The sequence below is a fragment of the Microplitis demolitor genome, chromosome 5 (genome assembly GCF_026212275.2).
Source record: "Microplitis demolitor isolate Queensland-Clemson2020A chromosome 5, iyMicDemo2.1a, whole genome shotgun sequence".
NCBI classification, from domain to species: domain Eukaryota; kingdom Metazoa; phylum Arthropoda; class Insecta; order Hymenoptera; family Braconidae; genus Microplitis; species Microplitis demolitor.
Window position 1 is genome coordinate 19,075,841 of NC_068549.1, and position 26,666 is coordinate 19,102,506.

Sequence of the window (26,666 nt, forward strand, 5' to 3'; positions counted from 1 at the left end):
TACCTCGGGTGTTTTCGGTTTATACTCCCACTCTGGGCGTTCTTTGTACTAAACATTGCCCCCACTTTACTTTCAATCATGCGCATGCGCAGATTGAAAGTAATCGACAGTGGGGGGTCTCCGAAGTTTATTCTCTTTCTGGGACAAGTTCACATATGTATTAAAGTAATAAAATAATGAATAGTTATCTAGAATGGCCGTCGTTTTATTAATAATTAAAGCACCAGTATCAATACGTTTAATCTTAAATTATAAATTATTATTATGTAATTATAATTTTAATTATTATAAATACCATGTTTACTTTTTACAATTTAAAATTATTAAAAAAATTTTAGCATTATTTTAAAATTACATGTGCATTACAGTCTCGAGTGTAACTTATTTTTTTGGCTAAAAAATATTATTTACTTTTTTTGTATACATACTTAATTAAAACAGTGATAATAAATATCATTAACGATAATTATTGGCCGTTAATAATTGAGCAATTTTTAAATTTTGATATTTACATATTTAAGTAAAAATAAACAAATAAATAAATTAGTGCCTGGCTTTTTTAATTATAATTATTTTTTATCAACATATTGTTATAAGTAATTAAATTATTTTATAACCTGCAATGTTTGGCCGCATTTAAGAGCATTCTCAGACAGTGCCTCTCACTTGTTAAGAACATGCAATGATTTTCAACTGTCATAACCGTATTAAAATTTAATTAATTAATTAAAACCTTAAATGAAGAAACCCTGATTAAACAAAAGGATTTACTCAATGATGAATGTATATTTATATACTATGCGCGCATGCGTTATTGTTTACTTCTTAAGGGAGAAGGGGTATCCGTTAACTTGGAAGTTCCAAGAAATTCCCGCCCCTATGTAGATTAACTGTCCGAGGGTTCCATGACAACTGATCCCTGACAATTAATCCCACAGAAAATTTCATAAAATGATTAATTATTAATTAATTACTATGACATGAGTAACTGCTATAAATTTAAAAGTTAAATTATGTAAGTTAGTTATTAATAAAAATCAATTGTCGATGGGATCAGATGTCGGTGGGATCAATTAGTCTAGAAAATTTGAAAATTCTAATTATAAAATTGACAGGAAAATTTTACTTAAATTTATATCCCAAAGTTCATATAACTTCAAGTTGACATCAACTGTAAGTTAATTTTTTTAAAATCTATGTCTTAGCGAAAGTGCGTTATCCTTTTGTCAATTAATGCTTTCCCTCATTAAGAAATCTAATTTGAAATTATTTGAAAAATCTAAATTATTTCATATTGTATCATATCATAAAATTATAATTTGAAATAATTTTAAATAATTTGAGGCTACTTTTTAGGCTACTTTTTAGGCTACTTGTTGACATATCGATAAGGCACCAATATGTTGACAAAACGATCAGAAATTTAGGTCACCGAAAAAATATTTACTTAAAAGATTCGACGCAAGTTACGACAAAAAGTAAAGTACAAATAGTGGTAAAAGAAGTCATCTAAATGACTTTTCAATTGGAATAAGACAGGAAAAACAACACAACTTGGCTCTGTCTCCGGAACCAATATTTGCATGTCGTATTTATACCAAAACAAGGTGACTGAGACAAAAAAAAATTTGTCTTATACTTTTAAAAGACATCTTTAGGACATCTTAAAGTTGACTCTGTGCTACTTGGGTAATTGCAATATTATTTTCTCGTTCGATTTAATCAAAAATGATTTGAAAATTCAAATCATTTTGAGTGACTTTGCATTTACCATCGAACCAGAGATTTCAATATTATTTTTTCATTTTATTCAATTCAAAATAATTTGACAATTCAAACCCTAAAATAATATTTCGTTATTTTAAATTCGATATCATTTAAAATGATTCGTTCCAAAATTTATACTTGAAAGCAAAACAATTTAAACAATTTGGAATTATTGAAAATGATTAAGAGTTACTTAATCTAAAAATCATTCAAAATAATATTTCTTAATCAGGGTTCACTTATTTTAACTAATTAATAAAATTTTGATACAATTATGGCAGTTCAGTCATTGAAAATTTAAAAAAGTGCGGGAACTGTCTGAAAATGTCCTTAATTTGAATTATTTTGTTAAAATATGTTTGAGCGCATGCATACATACCATCATTCTATTAATCATTTGTAATTTATTTAGATATGCTTTAATGCCATTGATAATTTTTTTCATTGATATTTTTATTAAAAAATATAAAATAAAATACCGTGCTTGGTATAATTGTAAAAATTATATCGACAAAGATTGTTTAGTATTATAATGTCTTATTTGGTTTTCTCTTATAAATTATCATGCTACCTCGTTTGTATATCATCTGGACTACTTGGTACAAGAGGTGACAATGCAGGCACTGCTTCAAGCTCAGGAAGTTGACATTTGTCGTTGAGCTCGGTCCATATTTTATCCACAGCATCGGCTAATTTGTCACGATACTTGTAAGCAGTCCTGTCAATAATTGATGGTGTTTTAACACAATCATTCCCACCAAATTCACAAACTCTATAGTGATGGAGTATTGCCGCATCTGCTGGTACATTTAGTGTTCCATGCCCGGCCAAAAATTCCCAGACAAAATGGTTGCCAGCTTCAATTATGTCACGTGGTTTACATATATATTTAGAACGCTGTTTATGCGGGTGCAGTTTTGATTTCCGTCGTGTTTTACGGAGCGTTATTAGACCAGCTTCTGTTGGCGTTTTACTGACAGTAACCCAGGGGTCATCAGGCCATTGGAGATAAAAAAATGCATTTTGAAATGAAAATGCGCTGCTTGTTTTTGGATTCACTCGACTGGATATCCATCTAATTTTTATATTTTCGTTATTTTTTAATAATTTAAATTACCCGCGTAAAAAAAAAGTTCCGTGTGAAGACTCTAGACGGGGATTGATATTTTCTAATTTTATGAGGAACTTGAGTCAATAATTTTTGATTTTGTTGATTTCCAATGCAAACAATTCGAAACTTTGAGTTTAATTTTTAAATTTTCAAAAAATTAATCAAAGTCGGATTTAATCGGATTTACTATCGATCGTTTTCAATCGTAATTTGTAATCAAAAAGTACTAAACTAGTCATTATTTAGGTTTTATTTTTTCAAATTTAAAGTTCAACTTAAATTCAAAAGTTTCTTGTACAGAATATTTTTGGAACTTTTTTTCATACAGGAAGTCTACTTTTAATTTAAAATTGTAGATAATTTTTAATTACCGAATCAGTTGTAAAATAGTGTCATTGTGTCGTGGAACAATAAATTCATCAAGATCCAAAAGAGCGACGTACTCGTATTTGTACATAGAGCGGTACAAACAGTCATTGAGCGCAGCAAACAGGCCTTCAGTACGTATTTCCCGCTGTGATATCATGTCAAGATGATGCCAAGGAAGAAAACTAACTAATCCGCGAGTTTCGTAATGCTTTAGAACACATCCAGCTTCTGTACCAGTAGTATCGTTGTACAGAGTTACATGATTTACTCCAAGTATTCGATGGAGCTCGATGAATTCTATTAATTGTAAAACCTGTAGTAGAAAAAATATTTATTATCATTACTTTCTGATACCAGCAACCCTAGCGGATCCGAATTACGATTAATATCGTATTTTACTGCAAATTTTCCAAGTTTACAGTAATTTGCGATAAAACTGCGGTAATTTACGGCAGAATACGGCAATTTGTGGCATTTCAACCGGAACACAGTGAAATAATTCATTTTACGGTAAAATACCGTAACTTTATCGCAAAATTGCTTGTAACTTTATCGTGAAATTCTGTATTTTTACCACAATACTTTCAAATACCGTAAATTACGATAATTTACTGTAATTCGGATCCACCAGAGAACAAAACTTTAAGTTTCAGTGTCTACAGCCAGTCGAAAATAGCTAATTTCAGTCTAATGCCGCGAATTAATATTAGCGTATGCGTAAATTGTCGATGTTTTCAGTCAGTGGGTAGAAAGATTTTTTTTGTCTCGTGGGAAGAAACGAATATTGTTTCTGCCTGCTGACTGAAGACACTCACAATGTAAACGCTCCCTAGCGGATCCGAATTACGATAATAATACGACGATTTGCCGTAATTTACGGTAAATTGTCGTATTTTTTCACCTCAATTTATGGCACACTGCCGCATTTTACCGTAAATTTCGGTAATTTTCCTGTATACCGTAATTCGAATCCACTAGGGCTGATACTTGTCGTTTGTTTAATAGTAATTTCAGAGCATTAATTTTATTTACGTTCATGAGAGTGCATGATTATAAAGTTACAATCACAATTTACGCTACCCCAGACAGCATTCAAGTCGGAATGATTGCTTTACGTCTTTCTGAAGGCGTTCTCAAGAAGTCTTATAATGAGTTCTTAAAGCTGTCATCTTTAAGAACTCTTAATTAAGAGTTCTTGAAGACTCCATGAATAAAACGTCAGTTTTGTGACGTCTAAATTCTTTTTTTTAACTTCTTTATGAAGTCAAAATTAGGAGCTCTTTGAGACGTCATGGTAAATTCATACTGAAGTCTTATTTGCGAAGTCAGAAAAAAGAACTATTTTTAAAGACGTCTTACTGAGTTCGCTAGCTGGATCATTCGACATCTTAAGAACTTCTTAAAGATTTCTTTGAGATGTTGAATGAGACGTCGAAATTATAAATAGAAACTCATTCAGAACTCATCAAGATGTCATTTTGCTATCTGGGACGCCAATATTGATCTTAAATTAACTTTTTTATGACTGACAGCTAACACTGAAACTTTGAGTTACAATATAGGTAATCATAAAAAATATTGTGTATAATTCAGGATGAAACATAAGGTACCCACAGGTAATAAGGCCTGTCGGGTAATAAGGCCTAAGTGACATTAATCATAATTAAAATAATCGCCTCCACTAAAGGCTACTCTAGTAGAAGGGTCTTGCATAGAGATGTTACGAAAAATTTATAGAGTCCCGAAACCACGTTCCCTGTCTTCTATATTTCATCATCCGTCATATGCTGTCGTAGCGCAGAAGAAATTATAAAAAACAATCTAGTCTTCTGACTCTTAAAAAGAATACTGATAATTTTAAGTGCTGTTGAGCAAAACAATCTAGTCTTCTGACTCTTGAAAAGTATTGTTGCTAAATTTAAGTGATGATTCATCTCTAATACCAATTTTATTAAGTATAGTTAAACTACTCCAGTTTGTTTAACCCACAGGCCTTATTATCCTACCGTAGTAAAATAAGGCCTATTCGTATGGTTTTTGTAAAAGTATAATTTTTTGTTTGTTTATGGTAAAAATTACCATTACTTCATCACATTTAATGGCTAATGTATTGAAATAAAGATTAATGATACATTTCGATAATTAAATGCAATATTTTCGATTCTATGGAAAATCTCCCTTAGCTAGGCCTTATTACCCGCAGGTACCTTAATTTCAGACTGCGGGTGATATCAGTCAACTTCACCCTGTCTGAAATCTTTTCGTTTCATCCCTTGTTAAACAATATACTATTTGCTATCACAACTTACTCGATTGTAATCATAATGAAGTGGCTTAACACAAATAGCTAAATCTTGACGTGTTTTCGGCCTATGCTCCGGACGATTTTGTATAAGAATTCTATTCGCCGGTGATGTACGTAGCTTAGCAACAACACTTACCGACTCTGGTAATGATATCGTTGTTGAATCTGACAGTCTAGGCGCTTCATTAGGCAATTGACATATTACAAAACAAGCGCTGTATTTTAAATTCCAATTTTCTCTTATGACTTTTATTTTAGCAGCCACTGTCACTGATAGTGTGACATTTGTATTATTTCGTTCAAAACGATACCACAGTCGACACCAAACTCGTTCGGGAGTTCGTGTTTTCGTTGCACCGATTACTCTTATTAAGCCGGGAGATTTATTTGACGTTATTTTACCTTTTAATTTTGATGATTGCATTATATTTGAATTTAAACTGCCGCCATTACGGCCACCGACAGCTCTATCGTCATAGTACGCCGAGTAAACGAAAAATTTGAACCTAAAATTAATAAAAAAAATTAGTAACAACAAGTTTATTAATAAAAAAAAATTAATTTACCTCGTGTTTGTAACGGGGAGCCACTCAGCATGAGTAATTTGCAAATTTGGATCAAGTGATGGCAATCTAACTTCCACACTAGGTGGTAAACTAGAAATACCACGTGGGTCTGAAGGTATCGCTTCAGCAGCTTTCGATTCTAAATTATTGTTCATCAAAAGTAAACCTATTTGTGCGTCAAAACCGCCTTTCAAAGTTGCATAGTCATCAGCAACAACTTCTTCGTAGTCGGGCCGATCTAGTGATGACGCTAATCGATGTCCACTTCGGTGACCACCGAATGCTCCCGTTCTACTATTGCCGCTACGTTTTTCGTCAATTAAAAATATTTCCGTCAGTACTATTATTCCAAACACAGCGAAGAACATTACGACCAACATAAAAGACATGTTGGCTCGGTCCTTAAGGACACCGGAATTCGAACGGCCAGTATTTAAACCGGATCCGCTTCCAGAGAGTAGACTGTATCCTGATCTTCGTGTCCCCATTCTCGTAACCATTATCACCACGTTACCTTTATTATTAATTGAATTTTATAAATTACTAATACCTACAATTTAAATAGGGACAGGGGGGGGGGGCAAAATGGGCCCCTTAAGAAATGAGGGCTTATATGTAATATAAATGTCAGCCTATTTTCCCCCCACTCTCCCCTAATAAGGGAAGGAGGGGCCTTTAAAATTTTGAGTGCCTCGAATTATTTTGAGGCGAAATGGGTCCCCAAAATTTAAGAGGCCCATTTTGCTCCCCCCTTTCTCCTATTTTTTTAATTCACAAAAAAAATGATAGGGTAGAGACCCTGGTGGATTCAAATTACGGTAAATTGTGGCAAAATACGGTATTACGCGGTAAATAAAAGTATTTTACGGTAAAGGTACGATAATTCGCTGTTAATTTGTAGCAATACTGCGGTATTTTTCAGTAAAAGTGCGATATTGAACGGTGTTACGGTAAAAACGACACAAATTACTGCTTTTTTACCGTAACTGGCCTATGCTATCATGATTTGCCGCAAATTACCGTAAAATCCCGTAATTTACGCCACTCGGAAACATTACCGCAAGCTACGATATTTTGCGGTGAAATACGACAATTTACCGTAATTTGGATCCGCTAGGTACTTCTTCAGTATGTAAAATAAAGTATTAAATGTCAAAAACTTCGGAGCAGTGGCCACAAATGCTACTCCCTGATTAAAAGAAACGATCTAAAGTGATTAGAAAAATAAAATTTTAAATACTTTTGAATACTTTCAAATCGCCCTTTTTATGGACATTTAACATTACAAATCTTTTTAATCACTTCTTTTAATAAGCGCTTCTTCTCTATTATCTATTTAAATTAAATAAAGTTACACATTTTATAAGTAAGGTTTCTTAAAATTCCCTGGCAGATCCGAATTACGGTAAATTACCGCAATTTACTGGAAAATACAGTATTTCCCGAATTAACAATAAAAAGATAGTTACTGAAATAAAATAAGATAAAATCTATTGTGATTTTAATTTTAATCGAATTTATTCATTTTACTTGAATATCGAATTTTTTAAAATTAGAGCATCTTCAATGAAAATACTATAAAACTAAAAATATATGATCTATGTGATCAAAATATTGACTTGATTCATTTAAAAAATTTAAAAAATACAGCAATACTTTTTTTTTTCAAACTTCAATTAGATTTTGGTATTGGTAAATTTATCAGTCTTGCAATGAAAATTCTTGTATTTAAAAACTAATTACAAGTAAATGAATGATTTCCATTTGAAATTCCGATTTTTTAAATCAATCGACCTATAGACAATAAAAAAAAAATTATTTGAATAAAATAAAATAAAATTTCTTTTAATTTTTTAAATAAAATTTATGAGGGAAATTTTAAATATTGTAAAAATAAAACATATAAATAAGTCAGTTTATATTTAACATTTTCGACTGACTTGAATTTGAAATCAACTCAAAATTTAACAGGAAAAATTTTAACAATTTAAATATCTAATTATTACTAATAACTAACACAATAATATTTTGTAAAAAACAAATTTAATCACACAGTACTTACTGATACATCAAAAAACGACTGAGAATTTGCCATTGAGCATATGGATGCTCTTCATGCTCTATTGTTCTGTAATTATATAATTTCATGTACAAACATACTAATCAAAAAAAATTTTTAATTCTACTACGTTCCCATTCACTTAACACACGTGAGTGCAACAAAAAATATCACATCACAAATTAAATTATTAAAGTAATTAAATAATAATTAAGCAATTGAAGTCCTAATTTATGACATTAGTTAAGTTTGTACACGAGCGGGTTTTATTTTTATTCAAATTACCAATACTATTGTTTTTTAACAAACAAATTACTGCAGTTTAATTGACAAATAATTAAAAGAAAAAAGTATAATCAATAATTGTAATTATTTTTTTCATAACTCTAAATCTTTAGTAAAAATGACGTAAAACTATTTATTATTTAAACATGTACTACTTAAATTTAATGATTGTCTATAAACCATCGATTTAATTTTTTCCTCAATGTCAGAAAATTTATTTTTTAATTTAAAAATATTTAATTAATATAAATAAATATAATTAATTAAAAATTATTTATTACTTTTTATAATATTAATTAAAAATACACACGGAAAAAAATGAACTTAAAATTAGAAACGACAAGTAATTTAATGATAAATTTATCAGTAAATACTATTATTTTAAATAGTAATTTTTAAATTTATAATTAAAATGTAAATAATTATGAGATAAATTTTTAAATTAATTGTCTATGCAGAAAAATTAATATTTGAATTTTAAAAATCGTGACTGAAACTTAAAACATTTATGTCGTATTATAAAATTTATTGTTTGGAATTTAAAAAATTTTTTTGCTGACACTCAAGTTCCGGGTTTCAATTTACAAAGTTTATTTTTTTCTGTGTATAAATAAACAAATAAATGTGTACATAAAAAATGATAACTAACACTCACGATTAGTGGCCGCATGTTAAACTTCGTTGTTCTAAATAGATAAATTATTAACGTATCTTAATAAGCAATTTAATGTTACTAGATTAGAATAACAGATGCATTATTTTTAATAATCATTATTTTTGCAATAATTATTTTTATAAAATAAAACTACACTTTTAAATAATTATCATTTGAATAATAATTAATAATTCATTAATTATGTTTATTTTTACACTTATTCACAGAATAAATTATTTTAATAATTGTTTATATTTATGTTTATGTTACAATTATTAAGTACATAAATTATTTAATTTATAAATTTCTATTGAGTTCTTGATATCACGGATCCTTCATGGATAGTAAATACATTTTATATATTACAGTCATCAGGAAACTCAATGCGCGCACGCGTTACTAGAAAAATCGATTTTACAAACGTCAAATACTTTGACTTTAATATTTTATTGTTACTGTACAATACTGTACTATTTATTTATTTATTTATATATTCCTTTGTAAAAAAAAAAAAAAAAAAAAAAGTAAACAAATTAGTTAAAAAAATTTTCAAAAAATGTTCCTGAGTGAACTTCAAACGTTGAGAGATTTCTGAATCTGAGCTTTGAGTTGAATTTTTGGAAGTTTAAAATAAATAGAAATGTGAAAAGTTTTGGAGTGTAGACTTTTCTTACGGATTTCTATTTTTTTTTTTTTAACTTTTTTAGCAAAAATTATTTGAATTTAAAATTTTGTAAGATCATAGTTCTAGTCACTTGATTTTTGAAATATTTTTCGAAAAGTACTAAAAGTGTGAGACAAAATTTCTACCTGTGTAAAAGAAAATTGTTTACAAAAATGTTCCTGACAGTGAATTTACGAAATTGATACAATTCTGTATTTTGAGTTTAGCATTTTTGTAACTTTGAAATAATTACAAGTGGGAAAAATTTTCAACTACAGTCGGACTTCGTTATAAGACTATAATTTTGTCTTTTTTATAAACCAGGTATCGTGATAGTTTGAGAGAGAAACCAATAGTCTTATAACGAGGTCTGACTGTAGTATAAAATTTTCTTATGGGTTTTTATTTTTTTTTTTTGAAATTTTTTGACCAAAAATGATTTGAATTTAAAATTTTGTGAGTTCATAATTATTTCCAATCATTTATTTTCCGGATTATTTTTGAACGACTACGAAAAAAAAAAAAAAAAACTGACCTTGCAAAAAGTTCTAATAAAAGTAAAAAAATTTTCAAATTATTTTATTTTTTTTTTTCTTTCATACCTGAATAATTCTAACTAAAGTCATACATATTCATAATTCTTTATTAGTTTCTTTTTTTTGTTCTTCAAACCCAAAAAATTGTCAATTTAAATTACTTTTGCTGGAAAAATTCAAAAAAAAACGCACGGGAAAAGCCTCCACCAGTTGAAAATTAACTTTCAAATTTTTTAAAAATTGCAAAAATCTTCAAATTCCCAAATAGCAAAATGACGTCTTGATGCGTCCTGAATGAATTCCTATTTATGATTTTGACGTTCCATCAAGATCGTAAAGAAGTTTGAAGACTAAGAAGTCTTAAGAAGTTTTCAAGATGTCGAATGAGCCACCTAGCGAACTCAGTAAGAAGTCTTTAAAAAGAGTTCTCAAAGAGTTCTTTTTTCTGACCGCAAATCAAACTTTAGTATGAATTTACCATGACGTCTCAAGGAGCTCCTAATTTTAACTTCATAAAAATGTTCATAAAAAACCACATAAAAAAGTTTAAAAAATAATACATTTAGATGTCACAAAATTGATGTCTTATTTATGAAGTCTTCAAGAACTCTTAATTAAGAGTTCTTAAAAATGACACCTTTAAGAAGTCATTATCAGACTTTTTGAGGACGCCTTCAAAAAGACATCGTAAAGCTGTTATTCCGACTTGAATGCTGTCTAGGTTGAAATTCAGAATTGTCTCAATTCCGTAAGTTCACTGTCATGAAAGTTTTTGGAATGATTTTTTTTACATGGGTTTATTATAAAAGTAAATTAAATATTATCATTAAAAATACTTGAAAAAAATGATTCATTTTTATCATCAAGATCATTCATTAAAACATCTAATGAATTTCGTTTTCTTTCTAATGGACTAATATTATAATCACAATTAGTTGGTTTAAGATAATGATACTTATCATCTGTATAAGAAAATTGTGGTCTTATGTTATAATAAGAATCGATAAAATCATAAACAGACTGTGAATCTTTTAAATTATTAAATATCAATCTTTCATCATACGGTAAAATTTTTTCTAGCATAAAAACAAGATGTTGATGTAATGTAAGAAATTTAGTAGGAATTGCTGTTGTGATATCAAGCCAGTCTTGAATGCAACTCAAAGGAGTCACTGATGATCCAGAAAATATTGATGGATTTTTCAAAATTCCACCGGCAATCATCACACCCTGACACTTTGATACTGCATGTAAATTTTCAGCGTCTTCGAGAGATCTGACATTCCCATTAGCGATCAAAGGAATTTTTACACAATCACGAATTAATTTAAGACCTTCTATATTTATTGGTTCCTTTCTCATTTGTGGAGTTCGCGCGTGAATTGTTAAAAATGACACTCCAGCATGTTCCATTATTTTACAAAAGTTGATACTCTTATTTATGTCATTCAATAAACGAATTTTAACTGATACTGTAAATGGTTTAGGAATACGATTTCTTACTTGGGAAATCAAGTCTTTAACCAGTTGGGGATTTTCAAGTAATTTAGCGCCATAACCATCACTCATTACCCATCTTTGAGGACATCCGCAATTTAAATCGACGCCACTGCAGTACCTAATTAATAAATTATATAAATATAAATAATAATTTTTAGATATAATAATAAATCATAATTAATTAACGGAAATAATTTAATTTAAACTGAAAATATGCACATGTAGAAAATTTAAAAAACTACAGATGCAATTTTTTGAAATTTTTTTTTTCTGAATTTACTGTTTTAAAAAAATCCAAAAGTTATCAAAAGTTGGCTAATTTATGATACTGAAGTTATCCGACGTCCAATAATTTTTGGATTATTTTTTAAACAATAAATTATCAAAAAAAAAAAAATATTTGAAAAAATTGCACTTATAGTTTATTAAATTTTCTACATGTGCATATTTTTATTTTTTTTTTTTTAAATAAGTTTTCGAAACAAAAATTCGAAAACTTTGAACTGTCTGCTAACTTCAGTATCGTGGCTAATTTATGATCCAGAGGTTAACGGACAAAAACTTTCGGATCTTTTTTTCAATAATTTGATTTAAAAAAAAAAAAAAAAAAACTAAAAAATGCACATATAGAAAATTGAAAAAACTACAGGTGCAATTTTAAAAAATTTTTTTTTTCTAAATTTATCATTTCTAAAAAAATTCAAAAATTAAACGTTGGCTAATTGCAGTATCATCACATAACTTTAACTTTAATGATGTAAAATTTAAATTTCAAAATTGACTTTTTGTAATTAATATCCACCATAATATACCATACTCTCACGTCAATAATAAAAAATAATTGCAGATAGTGTCTTTATTTCCCATTAATTAATTAAAGTTATACTGAATACGTACATAAACTACAAAAGTATAATAATAAGTTGTAACATAAATTATACTTACGGAGCAACAAGTTCAGCTGCATCAGCAAAATCATCAGTATTTTTAGCAGCAAATTGAACAATCAAAGGTTTATCTCCAGCATTTGTTGAAAATTCATTATCACGTGCTTCCTTAGATTTTACAAACGAATCAGCCAAGATCATGGGTGTAAAACAAATATCGCAGTTGTAACGTCTTACTAGTGTTCGGAAAGCCAATCTAAATTAAAATTAAAATTAAAATTAATTTTTATTGCAATCACTCACTGTAGTTTTAATTAAAAACAAATAATACTTACTTGCTGTATCGCACCATTGGCGCACAAACTCTTGTCATTTCGGGTGCTTGCAATAGTTCTAATATGTCTACTGACATTGTGCATTATTATTGTATTAATAAATCAATTTACTAGTGATGTAATTATTAGAAAACAAAGAAAAATAAAAATATTTATTGTTTCTTTTTACTATTTTTTGTAAATTATTTTTGACAGGCGGATCGAGCGATTCTAACCAAATCCAACGTGTCAGAACTCACAACAAATATGGAATAACAATCAACTCCCTCTATACGCGCTGCGAGCAGTTGTAGCGAAACGCATTTCGGAATGCACTCTTATTAATTATTATTATTACTTACGCGGTAAATTTGAATATTTGAAAAATAAATTATAAGAAATTGGAGAAAAATTAAAAACCGTACGTCAAAATAAATTGGCGGCAGAATATCATAGAAAAATATTTTAAAAATTAAAAAAAAAACACTTGAGTGTTGGAACAAACCTTGGTGGAGAAATAATATGCAGAAGGGTGTCCTAATACATTTGGAGATTTGAATTAAATTGCTCCAAGTGCATTGCAGCTAAAAAAACGTCACTTAACTGCTATTTCCCACCAGACGATGCCAGATGATTTTGCTCAGGAACTTGGAAGTTATCAGCATCAGCAATTCGCAACACTTTACACTAGCACTGAATATTCAACACTTAATGACACCACAGACACTTTGGACTATTTTAATTTTACAAACACTGTACATTTTAATTAAACAATTACTATGAGCATAAATTCAATGGTTAATTCCGCGAATTGACTGCAATACTGTGTTTCAATTTAAACGTAAAGAAGGATCTGGACTACTGGCGTCGTCGATGATACTGAGTGCCGCTATTGGACCGCCAGTTGATACAAAACAATCGATTTTGCGATTCATTCCCCCACCCCCCACTTTAGCAAAAATTTGAACGTTGAATACAGCAACGGGCAGTAGCGCCAATGGCGCGAAATTTTAAAATTGAAATTTAATAACTTTATTAAAATTTATTTATCAATAGCTTTTCGAATATTTAAATTTACCGCGCAAAGAATAAGAATATTTAATAAATTATTGATGAAAATAAAAATATTCGAGTATATTTTAAGGTCTAATTAATATAATTATTAACACATAGATTTTAATGAAATTATTAAATTTCAATTTTGAAATTTCGCGCCAAGTTGGCGCTACTGCGCGTTGCTGTATTCAACGTTCATTTTGCTAAAGTGGGGGTGGGGGAATGAATCGCAAAATCGATTGTTTTGTATTAACTGGCGGTCCAATAGCAGCAGTCAGTATCATCAACAACGGCAGTAATAGTCCAGATCCTTCTTTACGTTTAAATTGAAAGACAGTATTGCAGTTAATTCGCGGAATTATCCATTAAATTTATGCTCATAGTGATTGTTTAATTAAAATATGCAGTGTTTGTAAAATTAAAATAGTGCAAAGTGCCTGCGGTGTCGTTAAGTGTTGAGTGTTCAGTCCTAGTGTAAAGTGTTGCGAATTGCTGATGCTGATAACTTCCAAGTTCCTGAGCAAAATCATCTGGCATCGTCTGGTGGGAAATAGCAGTTAAGTGACGTTATTTTAGCTGCAATACACTTGGAGCAATTTAATTCAAATCTCCAAATGTATTAGGATACCCTTCTGCATATTATTTCCCCACCAAGGTTTGTTTAAACACTCAAGTGTTTTTTTTTTTAATTTTTTAAATATTTTTCTATGAGGTTCTGCCGCCATTTTATATTGACATCAGACAAATTTTAAATTATTAAAAAATAAATAAATTATTATTAAAATAAAATTTGAATAAAATATATGCATATTTAAAAAATTTTATAATCAATAAGCGCAATTTTTTATAAATACTATTTTTTAAATTATTTATAACTTTAAATTTGTCTGATGTCTTCTACATATACATTCATAAAATCTGCACATATTGAAAATTAAACAAAATTTTACCTATATTTTTATAACAAAAAACGATAATTTAAATATTCTTTCAAAATTATTTAAAAAAAAAAGAAAAATTACTACATGCGGGTAATTACTATAAATTTATTTTAAAAATTTAAATAAAATTGTATCAACAATTATCGTGATAAGGCCCAGTTTTTAAAACCAGGTTCAATTTTATTCGGACTCAATTAATATTATAAAACTGGCCCTAAATTTTATTTTTACGTGTTTTAAATAAAAATTCAATCAAAGTTCAAATTTAGTGCAAAAAGTGACAGAAGACAGGCGTTAGTGTTGATTTCCATATAGTTCTTGTATACTCGTAGAAACTCATCACGAATCGTGATACGAAAAACTACAGTGATTAGTATACAATTTATTAAATACATAAATATATCGAGTAATTAAATAAAATGGTAAGTGATAATTTAAATAAATATTCGTAATAAAATAATTGACAATAAATAAAATTAAAAGTCGTTATTTATTTTTTATTTATTGTCAAGTGTCAAAAGTTAGGTTACATTCGATAATGCATTGTCATTCACATAAACTTTATGAATTATTTATTATTAATAGCAATATTTTATCAATTATTTATCATATGAATTTATTTTTCAATATTTTCAATATCATGATTGTCAATTTTTGATATTTTTGAATTTAAATCTTAAATTTAATAGGCTCGCCGATATGATACCCGTACGACAATATTCTCTCCCGAGGGACGTTTGTACCAAGTGGAATATGCCATGGAAGCAATCAGTCATGCCGGAACCTGTCTTGGAATTTTAGCAAACGATGGAATTCTATTGGCAGCTGAAAGACGAAACACAAATAAACTTCTGGATGAAGTATTTTTTTCGGAAAAAATTTACAAGCTCAATGAAGATGTAGTTTGTTCAGTTGCTGGCATAACATCTGATGCAAATGTACTGACAAATGAGTTGAGATTGATCGGCCAGAGATACTTACTTCAGTATGGCGAGACAATACCTTGCGAGCAATTGGTATCATGGTTGTGTGATGTAAAGCAGGCATACACTCAATTCGGTGGTAAAAGACCTTTCGGTGTTTCAATTCTTTACATGGGATGGGACAAACATTACGGCTACCAGTTGTACCAGTCCGATCCGAGTGGTAATTATGGTGGGTGGAAGGCTACATGTATTGGCAATAATTCAGCAGCAGCCATTTCATCATTGAAACAAGAGTACAAAGAAGGAGAGACTACTTTGAAAGATGCTCAGGCATTAGCTATTAAAGTTTTGTCTAAAACTCTTGACATGACTAAACTTACCGCTGAAAAAGGTGCGATGTTTATAATTACTTAGTAATTTTTAATTGTTTTCATATAACCTGCAATGGAACTCAGTTTTCATGTCTTTCTAGTTCGTGGAACAAAACAATTCCAGACCAACCTGTGTAAAAAATATTCGTTCCAAAAAGATTCAAAAAAAGTTTGACGTAGAAGTTATAAATTTGAGACCGATTAGAACTTCGAGTAGAACTTTTGTAATTTTTATAGTAAAAGAAAAAATTCTTCTAGGACTTTGTGTCCGATTTGGGTAAAAAAAGAGTTTAAAAAAAAAAATTTTTATAACGCTTTTTTACTACATTTTAACCTCGCTCTAAAAAAGTTGACATTAGAAACAAATACGTGGCCACAAACCGTGAATTATAAGAGAATTAAATGCCACCGGGAAGTATGTAAATGTCAGGAAATTTCGAAAAGTATCCGGGAGTTTAATCGCGACAGTTCAAAATTTTAAAATTTATCTATAATACATTAGTCACAAAAATTAAAGGATATTAAGAAATTTCAAATTTTTAAGTGCACTTAATCATGATTTTCAACAGGGTGTAAAACTCGAAAAAAAATGGTCGTACAACAATAATAAAAAAAGCAAATTGTAGCTTCATGTGTAATGTAGCTGAAGCTAGCGACCGTAATAAGTAGCGGCCACGCAAAGAATTGTTGGCCGCTACTAATTACGCCTGCTAGATTTCAGCTTCATTCAAGTGTCTTGTTTTCAGATCTAATCTTTAAATTGTCTTATTATGCCGGTCCCAGAGTAATCCTAAAAAAACCATCGCGAAAAAAGTTTCCAAATTTTTAAAAACGTTATTTTTTACTCAAATTTCGCTCATATAAAATTTTAGATACATTTTTTTTACTGTTCAAATTGCAAAAGTTCAAAAAAGTTCTACATGTCGAACTTATTTGGAACGAATTTTTTTTACCCTTTGAATTAATTTCTTGATTTCGACTGACTCAAGCCATTTAAATTATAATTTTCCATGCAGATTATGAAAAATGCAGAATGCGATACAAAATAAAACACGATTTCAAACTTAGTATGATGGCACCACTTGCCTTCGGCTCTATCAAACTTCAAAATCGTCTTATTTAATCTCTCGTCACACAATCTATTATTTAATTAATAAACTATTTATTTATATGTATATAATTTTTTTTATACTAAATTTTCAGTTGAAATGGCGACACTAACTCGTGAAAATGGTAAAACAATAACAAGAATTTTAGCAGCCGCTGAAGTAACAGCTTTGATTGAAGAGCATGACCGACTAGAAGCACTTGCCGAGCAATCTAAGAAAGAGAAACAAAAGCTCTGATTTTTAAAATTATGATAATAATATTAATTATAAATACATTACGCTTCGGTGCGTTGTATGAGTTTTTTCACGGAGGTAATTAAATTCATTCTTTTTTCATCATTATATTAAATAAAATAATAAAATTTATTAAATAATCAAATCAATATATTTCAAGGTTAATTATACAAAATTATTATACGTAATTATAAAACAAATCCTAACCCACATATCTATTCCCGTAAATGCATGTTATTATTGTAAAACCATTATCAGACAGTGCTTCCCCATTTTTTAAAAATAGCAATGACTTTCAACTGTCAAGCGTATTCAAATTTTATTAATTAATTTGAAAAGACAAACTTTAATTGAAATAAAGATAACGTAGTAGTAATTTCACCGAGATATATAATTTTTAAAAAAATTACAGTTGTTATCAATTAGGAGTTAAACAAATATTCTCATTATAAATTTGACATGAAGATTTTACTGAAATTTATTTAACAAACTTCGTTCAACTTCCAATAATTACAATTACAAATTGTAAGTAATTTTTTTTAAATTCCATATCTCGGTAAAATTACTTCTACGTTGTCTTTTTTTCAATTAATGCTTTAATTTTTTTTTTAAATTAATTAATAAAATTTTAATATGCTAATGACAGTTGAAAATTATTAAAAATTTTACAAAAGTAGGAGACACTGTCTGTGAATGACTGTAATCAAATTTGAGTACGGCTATCACAGCTAAAAATCATTGCATATTTTTAAAAAGTTGGGGTCACTGTCTGTAAATGGCCTTAAGCGTTAAATTTTAAAAGATTAAATATTTAAGAATTATTCGATATTGTTTGACTAATATTATCACCGACCATTTTACCCACTTCAATTTCATCTGTCAGTACAAATGCATGCCGAAAACCACGTTGACAAATTTCGGCATTTATATCTTGATATTTTTCTTTTAATTGATGGTAAAAATGTGTTGGAGTCCAACCATCGGTTGCTCCGTAATAAAGCCACAGTTTATTGGAATATTTTTCGATTATTTCATAATCTAATTCCTGTACTTTAATCATTTCATCGTCAGCTAATTTGAATACTCTGTCTAGTACTGGTGGATCTAAAAGTTGGTGAACTGGTTTAAGACTTTTACTTGTAATTCCTGCAAAATAACCTCCGAAAATACGGATTAAAATTGATCGCAGTATCATTGGGAAGAATGAAAACACCCAGCATAAAAATACTAATAAAGCTGCTATTCTCAATACCTGGAAACAGAATAATATCAAAATAGATTTATTTATTTTTAATGAAAATTATTTAGAATCGCGTATTATAGTTTTCATTTTATAATCGACCGGCTAAATGGGCATTAAAACTCGCAAGTGAATTCAAAATAATTTTATTAAATGTCTCCTGACAGCCATTTTGATTCCAAGTTGACGGAAATTAACAACCGAAATAAAATGTCACCTTCTGTAGAAACTTTATGGTGCAAATGAGATATGAAATTCATTGAGTTTTTGCATTGGTTTAGACTTAACTGGCACTTAGTCACGATTTAAGACGAAAAAGTCAAAATTGAGTTGGTTTAGACTTATTCGTCTTAAATTATTAGGAGAAAATGTCAAAACTAAGGTAAAACGCAAAAATGTATTTGGTACTAAAAAATACTGCTTGCTTTTGACTTGGCTGAGAAAATCTAGAGTAAGGCGAATAAATAACCTTTTTTTTCGACTTGGTTCAGAAAATCAAGAGTAAGGCAAATGACTGTCGTGCTCGAAGTGAAGATGAATAAGTTGAAAAAATAAGATAAAAAAATATTAATAAGTTGAAACTAAGATGAAAAAAGCTCTAAAAGTTGACAAAAATTGAATTTAAGTTGTAAAAGTCGAAATCTTATCAGAAAATTGTCGAAAATATCTTATATCTAAATATTTTCTTATCAAAAATTAAGGAGGGAAAGGGGTTTGAGATACAAAAAAAATAATATTTTTGTGATTTTTTTTTTTTTTCAGAGTAGCTTCTTTATTAAAATTTTAAAAATTTGTGACATTGTTAAGCATCATTCCAAGAATATTCTGATAAATTTTCATAAAAAAATATTGAAAAATAAGCCAGTGGTAGTGGGGAGAGATGAGTCACGTTAAAAAAAAGTCTCCATGCCGTAGGCAGGATAACTCATGACTGAAATCAAAAAACCGAAAAGATTTCTTTAGTACATAAGTTTATCTTGGATTTGAATGAAGGAATAAACAAAATATTCATTTTTGAATTTTTGGTAAAGTAGCAATAAAAAAACTCTGATTTTTTGCCAAAAATTGCTTCTTTTGTTTAATTAAAAAATAAGTAATTATTGAAAAAAAAATCTTTCGTTCAAATCTAAGATAAACTTATGTACTAAAGAAATCTTTTTGGTTTTTTGATTTCAGGTGAGGCAGTTATGAGTTATCCTGCCTACGGCATGGAGACTTTTTTTTTAGTGACTCGTCTCTCCCCACTACCACTGGCTTATTTTTCAATATTTTTTTACGAAAATTTAGCTGAACATTCTTGAAATGATGCTCAATAATATCATAAATTTGAAGAATTTTAATAAAGAAGCTACTCTGAGAAAAAAACACAAAAATATACTTTTTTTTTGTGTCTTAGACCCCTTTCCCCCTCAATAAATAATAAACTTACAATTCTGGTAAGAAATCTTCCATTGGGAGTCTCAGCCATACGTTCAATCGTTGGAAATAACAAATAACATTTAACAACACGTTTAGCAAAATCTTCATTTTTCAATAACTGCAGAATCATCCAACAGCCTATAGAGTGTCCTACCAGATGAAGTTTCGCATCTTTAGGAATGTATTGTTCGATAAATGCAATCTGTATAAAAAAAAAACGCGCCATCAATTATAAAGTATATCGTCACCTAGTAAATTTAGTAATTTTTAAATACCTTGTGCTCTAATTGATCTTTCAAACTGTAAACTGGTTCCTTGCAATCACCATTGGATAGATAACGTAAATGCTTAGGTGGTTGTACATGACCAGCGTGACCTATTGTCCAAACTGGAGTCTCTGGTGGCAGTCTTGACTTCAATGCCTTGATGAATCCAACGTAAAAATCCGGTATTCCAGGATTTCCCGGTATTACGAACACTAGATCTTTAGAACCCGTAGGAGAGAGACCTTCTTCTACCCACCGGCCTTCAGTTATTATATGAGTATGGACTCCATTACACTGGAGCATTGCCTGTTGCATTTTGAAATTCTATTTTTCTAAATAAAACGAAACAAAAAAACAAAAAAATTCAAACGTCAGTTACGAAGTTCATATAAAACTGCGTCATATATAAAATGCAGGTTATGTTTTACTAGTAAATTTAAATATTTATTTAAATTATTAATTGTTACTTAATACAACAATAATAATTTTTATTTTATTTGATATTACAATTATATAAAAATATCATTTATCAAAACTTAATTCAATATTTTTTTACCAGAACGTAGCTTAATACTGATTTAGATTAATATCTGAATTATATTTATTTACTTATAATAAATTTATCAATTAAATAGTTGGGACTAAAACCTAACTCACCAAATATTTATTGGTACACTAAAAAGTATGTGCGGTCACCAAGTATTAAATATACTTATGAGAGTAAATGAAAGGTTCAAGGTATAAAAAAATAATGACTAATCTATTATCGAGCAGACGAAAAGTTGCTGTATATATGTAATAGTAACATTGTTTTCGTCTGCTCTGCTATCATATTACTAAGCAGATAGAATTCTTGTGTATGACCTTAATAACGGATTATTATTCACGTGTTAATGTGTTGTTGATGATTACTTTAAAATTTCGGTGACGTTATAAAAATACAAAGTCCATTTTGATAACCATTTTGTATATATATATATATATATATGTCTAGGTGAAAGCGGTGACCAAGGCGCCGAAATAGCTCAGCTGGGAGAGCGTTAGACTGAAGATCTAAATGTCCCCGGTTCGATCCCGGGTTTCGGCAATTTTTTAAAATTTTTTCGTCTATTTTCAGCTGAAATTGTAAGAATAGTATTTATATTGAGTTTATATTAATTTAATTTAGAAATTTTTGTCGTTTTTATCGTGAACAAAAAAGAAGGATTTCTTGGCGTAAAAAATTTTTGGTCATCTCCAGAAAATTTTTAGTTGCCCTAATAATTTTTTTTTGTATTATAAATTGAAAACGAAAATTTTCTTGCGGCGATATCAAATATTCTTGAGGTAAAGGAAAATTTTTTTCTGTGCGTTTTCAAAGATCCGTACAGAAAAATTAAAACAGCACTGGTTTTTCTTCCTCTCTAAGTATGAATTAGTAGATATGCATTTGTTTCACTAATTCATGTTTAGAGAGTGGATTGAAATAATTTATTTTACATAAACGGAATACTTAATGGACTAATTCAAAGTGCAAGTCGAACCACTATTCCCAAAAAGTGGTTCGATTAGCACTCCGAATGAGTGAATATTCACTTATTCATGTTTAGAGAGTATATATACACAGAAAGAAAATTGATGAAGACTTGATTCAAGTGAAATATTCTTGAACCAAGAATACTAGTTTAGAAAATTCTACTTTTTTTGCTTCAAGAATTTATTCCTTGGCTTAAGGAGTTTGAGGATTCTTAAATCATGATTTGTAAATGCTTGGTTCAAAAGTATATTTTTTTCACACAATAAATCTAGCTATCAAACCAAGTAACAGATTTACTTGGGTGAAGTAAAATTTTGACGCCAGGTGGCGCCTCGATGAGTCCAGCGTATTTGCTTGTTTTTCTCAATTTTCAGTTAGTGTAGTTAGATTTGAATTGTAAGTTCATAACTATGTATGAACATCAAAACATAAATTTCGCCGTTAATAATTATTTGTGTTTAATGGATATAAATATGAATAAATTTCGTTATCATAATACCTAAAGTAGTAAATAATTACTGTGTTCAAACTTTAAAGATTTTCACAGTAAATGTATCTAATTGTCAATGTCTATATACTGCATAACCTCAAATTTTCTATTATTGAAAATGTAGTCATTGAATGAAAATATTATTTAAATTTTTAGCATAAATAATTTTTATTTTTTTTTAAATAAAAATATGTATTAAACTTCCAAATTAAAAATTAGTATAAGTAACTATTGTAGTAATAAAATATAATAAAAATAACATCCTGATTCAAAAAATGCGCCATACTCAAACTAAGTCGGTATCATCCTGAGTCAATATTATCGGCCTCAAACCAAGAGAAAAAAATTCTTGGAAGAAATAAATATGCATCTTGTTTAAACACAAAAAACGCTTTTTTCAAAAATATCATTCTTGAAAGAAAAATTTTTATTCTTTATTGAAGAGTTATAATTTATTTATTCAAGATTGAACTTTTTTTTGAATTGAGAAGTTGCTTGAAACAAAAATGATATTTTGAAGAAAATAATTTACTTGAACCAAGTTAATTTTTTTTTATGTGTACTCTCTAAAAATAAATTAGTGAAAATTACGTGATAATTACTATTTCGCAGTAAATAGTCATTGTTGCTAGTGAAAAGTATATACCACTATTTGAATTAGTGATATACTTTTCACTAATAAGCAGCGAATAGTCAATATTCCAAATTTAAGAGAGTATGGATAATTAAGCTTGTTCTCTAAAAATGAATCAGTTAAATTTACTTCGAATTAGTGAATATTCGTTGATGGGAACCAGCTATAAGTATATTATTAGTTGAATTAGTGATATAATAGCTGTAGAAATAGTAACCATCCACTGATTCCCAGTGATGAATTTCACTAATTCATTTTTACACCATAGGTTTTCTCAATAAATATATTTAATAACAATAATTTTTACTAATAAATATTAAAATACAAATACAAATTTTTATCTCGAATTTCGATATTAAACAATTAAACTTAAAATGAATTTTTACGATCCAAACAATTAAATGAAATGAAAAATAAGATTAATATGAAATTCCCAACTATTTTTATTATTATTAATTACCTGCATGTACAATCTACAATTAATTTGAAAAAACATTTTTTCATCTAATAACAAACCAAAAATCATTAACCCGTATATATTTATACCGGTTTTATTGCAATTAAAACAACACAAGTGATTAAAGAAGATTTTATTGACCATTACCGAGTTTTTATTACATGAGCATAAAACATAAATAAATAGTAAAAAAAAAACCATTAAATGATCCACTAAATATAAAATACTATCAATCACTTAATTTATAAAAAAAACTATTTATCTTTCTCTCGTAAAATTAATACTCAAGTATTAAAAGCTCCAGTGATTAAACATTAAAAAATTAAATTATTAAAACCAATAAAGTAAAATTTTAAAAATAAATAAAAGCCCGCGTAAATTTAAATCTATTAAAATAAAAATTCAAATTAATTCAATTAATCAATCGGTAATTTGTTTAAAAAATTAAATTATCCAAATCAATTGCATCAGTACAATATCGATATTTGTTTATATTTAATATCACTAATTATAAACCAATTAAATAAATAAATAAAATAATTAATTGTTAAAATAACAAATTTAATAAAATAATTAAATAACAGGCGGAGTTAAAAATAAATGGGAAGTTACTTGAGTGATATAAAGAAATATTTAAGGTGGGATTTATGAAAATCCCGCCCAAAGGGTGTGTTCAACTCCCTTACAGTTAAATTCTTAGAGCAAGTGGTGGGGATGGCAGCAGCTGAGTCGACTTATTGTAGTCACAATTGAACCGTCGGACGGTAAACATGTTGCGTCCTACTCCTAAACAGTTTAATAAATAATTAACAAGACAAAATAACACTTGTCGTATTATTTATTGTTATAAATTGTTAACAATCGTTAGCAACACACAGTGATAATATTTAAATTGTTTTAGTGAGTGAATAAACATTTTTTAAGTGCAGAAACATCTAGAACCGTCGGATCCGTATTGACTAAATTTCTAGTGCTACTTTTTTTTTCTCCACTAAATTTTTTTGTGTTTATTGTTATATTAAATCAGTGAATTAATCAATTTATTGATATTTAAACATTAATTCAATTAATTTAAGTTATTTTGTGAATTAAATCAGTGGATATTATTATTTGAATAATAATAATAGTGATACAAGGCATAACCTCTCTTTAAGTTCGACCAGCCGGCGCCCACAATTAAAGGGAATATCACCGAAGCTTCGCTACGTAGTTTACGTTTTTTTACTTTTCATTTTTTAATTTGAATTTTAATTATTTTTGGTTATTATATTCACTTGTTAACGCGTTTTGTTTCAAGATTTTATTTAATAATAATTAATTTAAAATTTTGAATTTAAAAAAAAGTTTTGATAAAATATTGTGACGTTTAAAGTTAACGACGAAATGATATTTAAATATATGACAATAGTGTCATTAATAAGCTTTGAATAATTATTAAAACTTGAATGTTATTGACACGTGTATAATTAAATAGTGATAAAGATGTAGACCACCGACGGTTAAAAGTTTTGACGAGGGATATTGTCCCGAGCATACGATTTGTCGTCTAATCAAACCAGAGCCCGGTTCATTTGTTTTGTTTTTTTTTTTTTTTAATTTATATTTGGGTTTTTACTTTTGGTTTAATCATTGGAAAGGAATTACGTGTGGTTCTGGGCTTATGGATATAAATGCGAGTGAGTTTAAGTGGGAGTGTGAGAAAATTTGGTAAATAAGTAAATAGTTTTTTTAAAAATATAAGCTGATGGTGAAACTGGCAGTGAATTTTAAAACAACTGAGGATAAGTCTGTAATTCCTCTTTTATTAAAGCGGGATGATATCCCGCATTATTAAAATATCAATCGCCTAATCATCACAGTGGAGTTCTGTTTTATTGCTGGTGAGTTTTCTTAATATGTTTATATATTTTTAATAATAATAATAGTTGTAGAAGTAGTAGTACACAGAAAAAATAATTTATTGAAACAAAAATTTTTACTCGTCTCAAGATAAGTTTGAGTCCTGAGAAATTTTTTGCATTATAAATTTAAAATAAAAATATTCTTGAGTTAAGAAAAAAATTTTAGGCGGAAGTAAATATTAGTCGAAATGTAGCAAATTTGTAATTTTTTAATTACGTATGAAAAATTAAATAATTAAAATAATAAAATTTTTAAAAAAAGTCATCGACAGATTTTTTAATTTTCTAAACGTGAATTTTTTATTTTTATTTTATAAAATTTAATTTATTTAAAAGTTTTTTAAATTGTCAGATAATCGCTAATTTTATTGTCAAAAGAATTTCTATTGAGGAAATTTTTACTTTCATTTCGTAATGCAAAATTTTTCGTGCGTTAAGAAATTTTTAATACAAGGAAATTTTCACTTGTTCTAAGAAATTTTTCTTTTAAAAATTGAAAATTTTAATTTTCTCAGGCAAAAAAAAAATTTCTTGGGTAAAAAAAAACTTTTTTGTCATAAAATGTGTATGTAGCAGACATCAGTCAAATTCAAAATTCTAAATAGAGTAAATAATGAAAAAATCAATATTTACAAAAAATGCACTTATTAATTTCAAAATTTTTTAAATGCGCATTTTTTAAAAATTTTATTTAATAGATTATTTACTCTAATAATTAATAATTTTAAATTTGTCTGTCTGCTGCATTCACACTTGTTTCTGTCAAGAAATTTTTTCTAGTTCTAATAAAATTTTTTTTAAAATTTATAATGCAAAATATTTCTTGCATCAAATCCTTTTTTTCTGCTTAGTAGTAAATACTAAAAGATATCAAATTTACTGTTTAAATAAATAATCAATTGGATTGAATAAATATTATTACCGTTGATGGTTAAAAAACGTAAAAAAAATTCTAGTTTATAATATTCCAAAGTTTAAGTATGTACTTGATAAAAATATTTAAAATGATGAATGACCAACAGATATTTGAGTAAATAAAAAGCTGAGTAAACAACATACTTTAATTTATTGTAAGAGATGAGTTGGTA

General features: G+C 28.3%; 5 protein-coding genes and 1 non-coding gene across 16 annotated transcripts in view; 3 read left to right on the forward strand and 3 right to left on the reverse strand.

The window, feature by feature from the left end:
- Positions 1 to 34: 34 nt before the first annotated feature.
- LOC103569059 (uncharacterized) lies at positions 35 to 9,285 on the reverse strand. 5 transcript variants are annotated; one of them, XM_014441407.2, is made up of 6 exons: positions 9,118 to 9,285; positions 8,181 to 8,246; positions 6,119 to 6,632; positions 5,557 to 6,058; positions 3,250 to 3,560; positions 35 to 2,842 (listed from the first exon to the last, which is right to left on the reverse strand). In XM_014441407.2, exons 3-6 carry the CDS (start codon positions 6,616 to 6,618, stop codon positions 2,335 to 2,337), a joined length of 1,821 nt encoding a protein of 606 aa, XP_014296893.1. In that variant the 5' UTR covers positions 6,619 to 6,632; positions 8,181 to 8,246; positions 9,118 to 9,285; the 3' UTR covers positions 35 to 2,334. The 5 variants fall into 5 exon arrangements, with proteins under 5 accessions (XP_014296893.1, XP_014296895.1, XP_053595314.1 ...); XM_014441409.2 differs by having other exon boundaries at positions 9,112 to 9,285; XM_053739339.1 differs by having other exon boundaries at positions 8,773 to 9,285.
- Positions 9,286 to 10,498: 1,213 nt separating this feature from the next.
- LOC103569058 (tRNA-dihydrouridine(20a/20b) synthase [NAD(P)+]-like) lies at positions 10,499 to 13,272 on the reverse strand. Its single transcript, XM_008546142.1, has 3 exons — positions 13,040 to 13,272; positions 12,763 to 12,960; positions 10,499 to 11,935 (listed from the first exon to the last, which is right to left on the reverse strand). Exons 1-3 carry the CDS (start codon positions 13,114 to 13,116, stop codon positions 11,131 to 11,133), a joined length of 1,080 nt encoding a protein of 359 aa, XP_008544364.1. The 5' UTR covers positions 13,117 to 13,272; the 3' UTR covers positions 10,499 to 11,130.
- A 2,055-nt stretch (positions 13,273 to 15,327) lies between these two features.
- Positions 15,328 to 17,808, forward strand: LOC103569056 (proteasome subunit alpha type-4). The gene is made up of 3 exons (XM_008546139.2): positions 15,328 to 15,437; positions 15,705 to 16,332; positions 17,516 to 17,808. Exons 1-3 carry the CDS (start codon positions 15,435 to 15,437, stop codon positions 17,656 to 17,658), a joined length of 774 nt encoding a protein of 257 aa, XP_008544361.1. The 5' UTR covers positions 15,328 to 15,434; the 3' UTR covers positions 17,659 to 17,808.
- Positions 17,809 to 17,835: 27 nt separating this feature from the next.
- On the reverse strand, positions 17,836 to 21,525 carry LOC103569055 (lipid droplet-associated hydrolase). Of its 2 annotated transcripts, none has more exons than XM_008546138.3 (4): positions 21,137 to 21,223; positions 20,590 to 20,912; positions 20,325 to 20,516; positions 17,836 to 18,907 (listed from the first exon to the last, which is right to left on the reverse strand). In XM_008546138.3, the coding sequence occupies exons 2-4, from the start codon at positions 20,893 to 20,895 to the stop codon at positions 18,467 to 18,469; spliced, it is 939 nt and encodes a 312-aa protein (XP_008544360.1). In that variant the 5' UTR covers positions 20,896 to 20,912; positions 21,137 to 21,223; the 3' UTR covers positions 17,836 to 18,466. The 2 variants fall into 2 exon arrangements, with proteins under 2 accessions (XP_008544360.1, XP_008544359.1); XM_008546137.2 differs by lacking the exon at positions 21,137 to 21,223 and adding an exon at positions 21,238 to 21,525 and having other exon boundaries at positions 17,838 to 18,907.
- Positions 21,526 to 21,594: 69 nt separating this feature from the next.
- Positions 21,595 to 21,667, forward strand: Trnaf-gaa (transfer RNA phenylalanine (anticodon GAA)). The gene has a single exon. It is a non-coding gene; the product is annotated as a tRNA-Phe (tRNA).
- A 2,770-nt stretch (positions 21,668 to 24,437) lies between these two features.
- Positions 24,438 to 26,666, forward strand: part of LOC103579528 (uncharacterized) — a 94,277-nt gene continuing 92,048 nt past the window's right edge. For all 6 annotated transcript variants that reach the window (XM_008560953.2, XM_008560955.2, XM_008560956.2 and 3 more), the window contains exon 1: positions 24,438 to 25,557. The gene's annotated coding sequence lies outside the window, so the exon portion shown is untranslated. The remainder of the gene's footprint in view (positions 25,558 to 26,666) is intronic.

Bases quoted from the DNA above. Each gene is read 5' to 3' on its own strand.
- LOC103569055 (XM_008546138.3), bottom strand. From the start codon at position 20,895: ATGCAACAGGCAATGCTCCAGTGTAATGGAGTCCATACTCATATAATA. The intron at 20,517-20,589 runs GTATTTAAAAAT...TTTTTTATACAG, and splicing joins AAGATCAATTAGAGCACAAG to ATTGCATTTATCGAACAATA. The intron at 18,908-20,324 runs GTAAGTTTATTA...TTCTGTTTCCAG, and splicing joins GAAGATTTCTTACCAGAATT to GTATTGAGAATAGCAGCTTT.
- LOC103569059 (XM_014441407.2), bottom strand. From the start codon at position 6,618: ATGGTTACGAGAATGGGGACACGAAGATCAGGATACAGTCTACTCTCT. The intron at 3,561-5,556 runs GTAAGTTGTGAT...TTTCTACTACAG, and splicing joins TTCATTATGATTACAATCGA to GTTTTACAATTAATAGAATT. The intron at 2,843-3,249 runs GTAATTAAAAAT...TATAAAAATTAG, and splicing joins ACTATTTTACAACTGATTCG to ATGGATATCCAGTCGAGTGA.
- LOC103569058 (XM_008546142.1), bottom strand. From the start codon at position 13,116: ATGTCAGTAGACATATTAGAACTATTGCAAGCACCCGAAATGACAAGA. The intron at 12,961-13,039 runs GTAAGTATTATT...ATTTTAATTTAG, and splicing joins CCAATGGTGCGATACAGCAA to ATTGGCTTTCCGAACACTAG. The intron at 11,936-12,762 runs GTAAGTATAATT...TTTATTAATTAG, and splicing joins GCAGCTGAACTTGTTGCTCC to GTACTGCAGTGGCGTCGATT.
- LOC103569056 (XM_008546139.2), top strand. The intron at 16,333-17,515 runs GTGCGATGTTTA...CTAAATTTTCAG, and splicing joins TAAACTTACCGCTGAAAAAG to TTGAAATGGCGACACTAACT.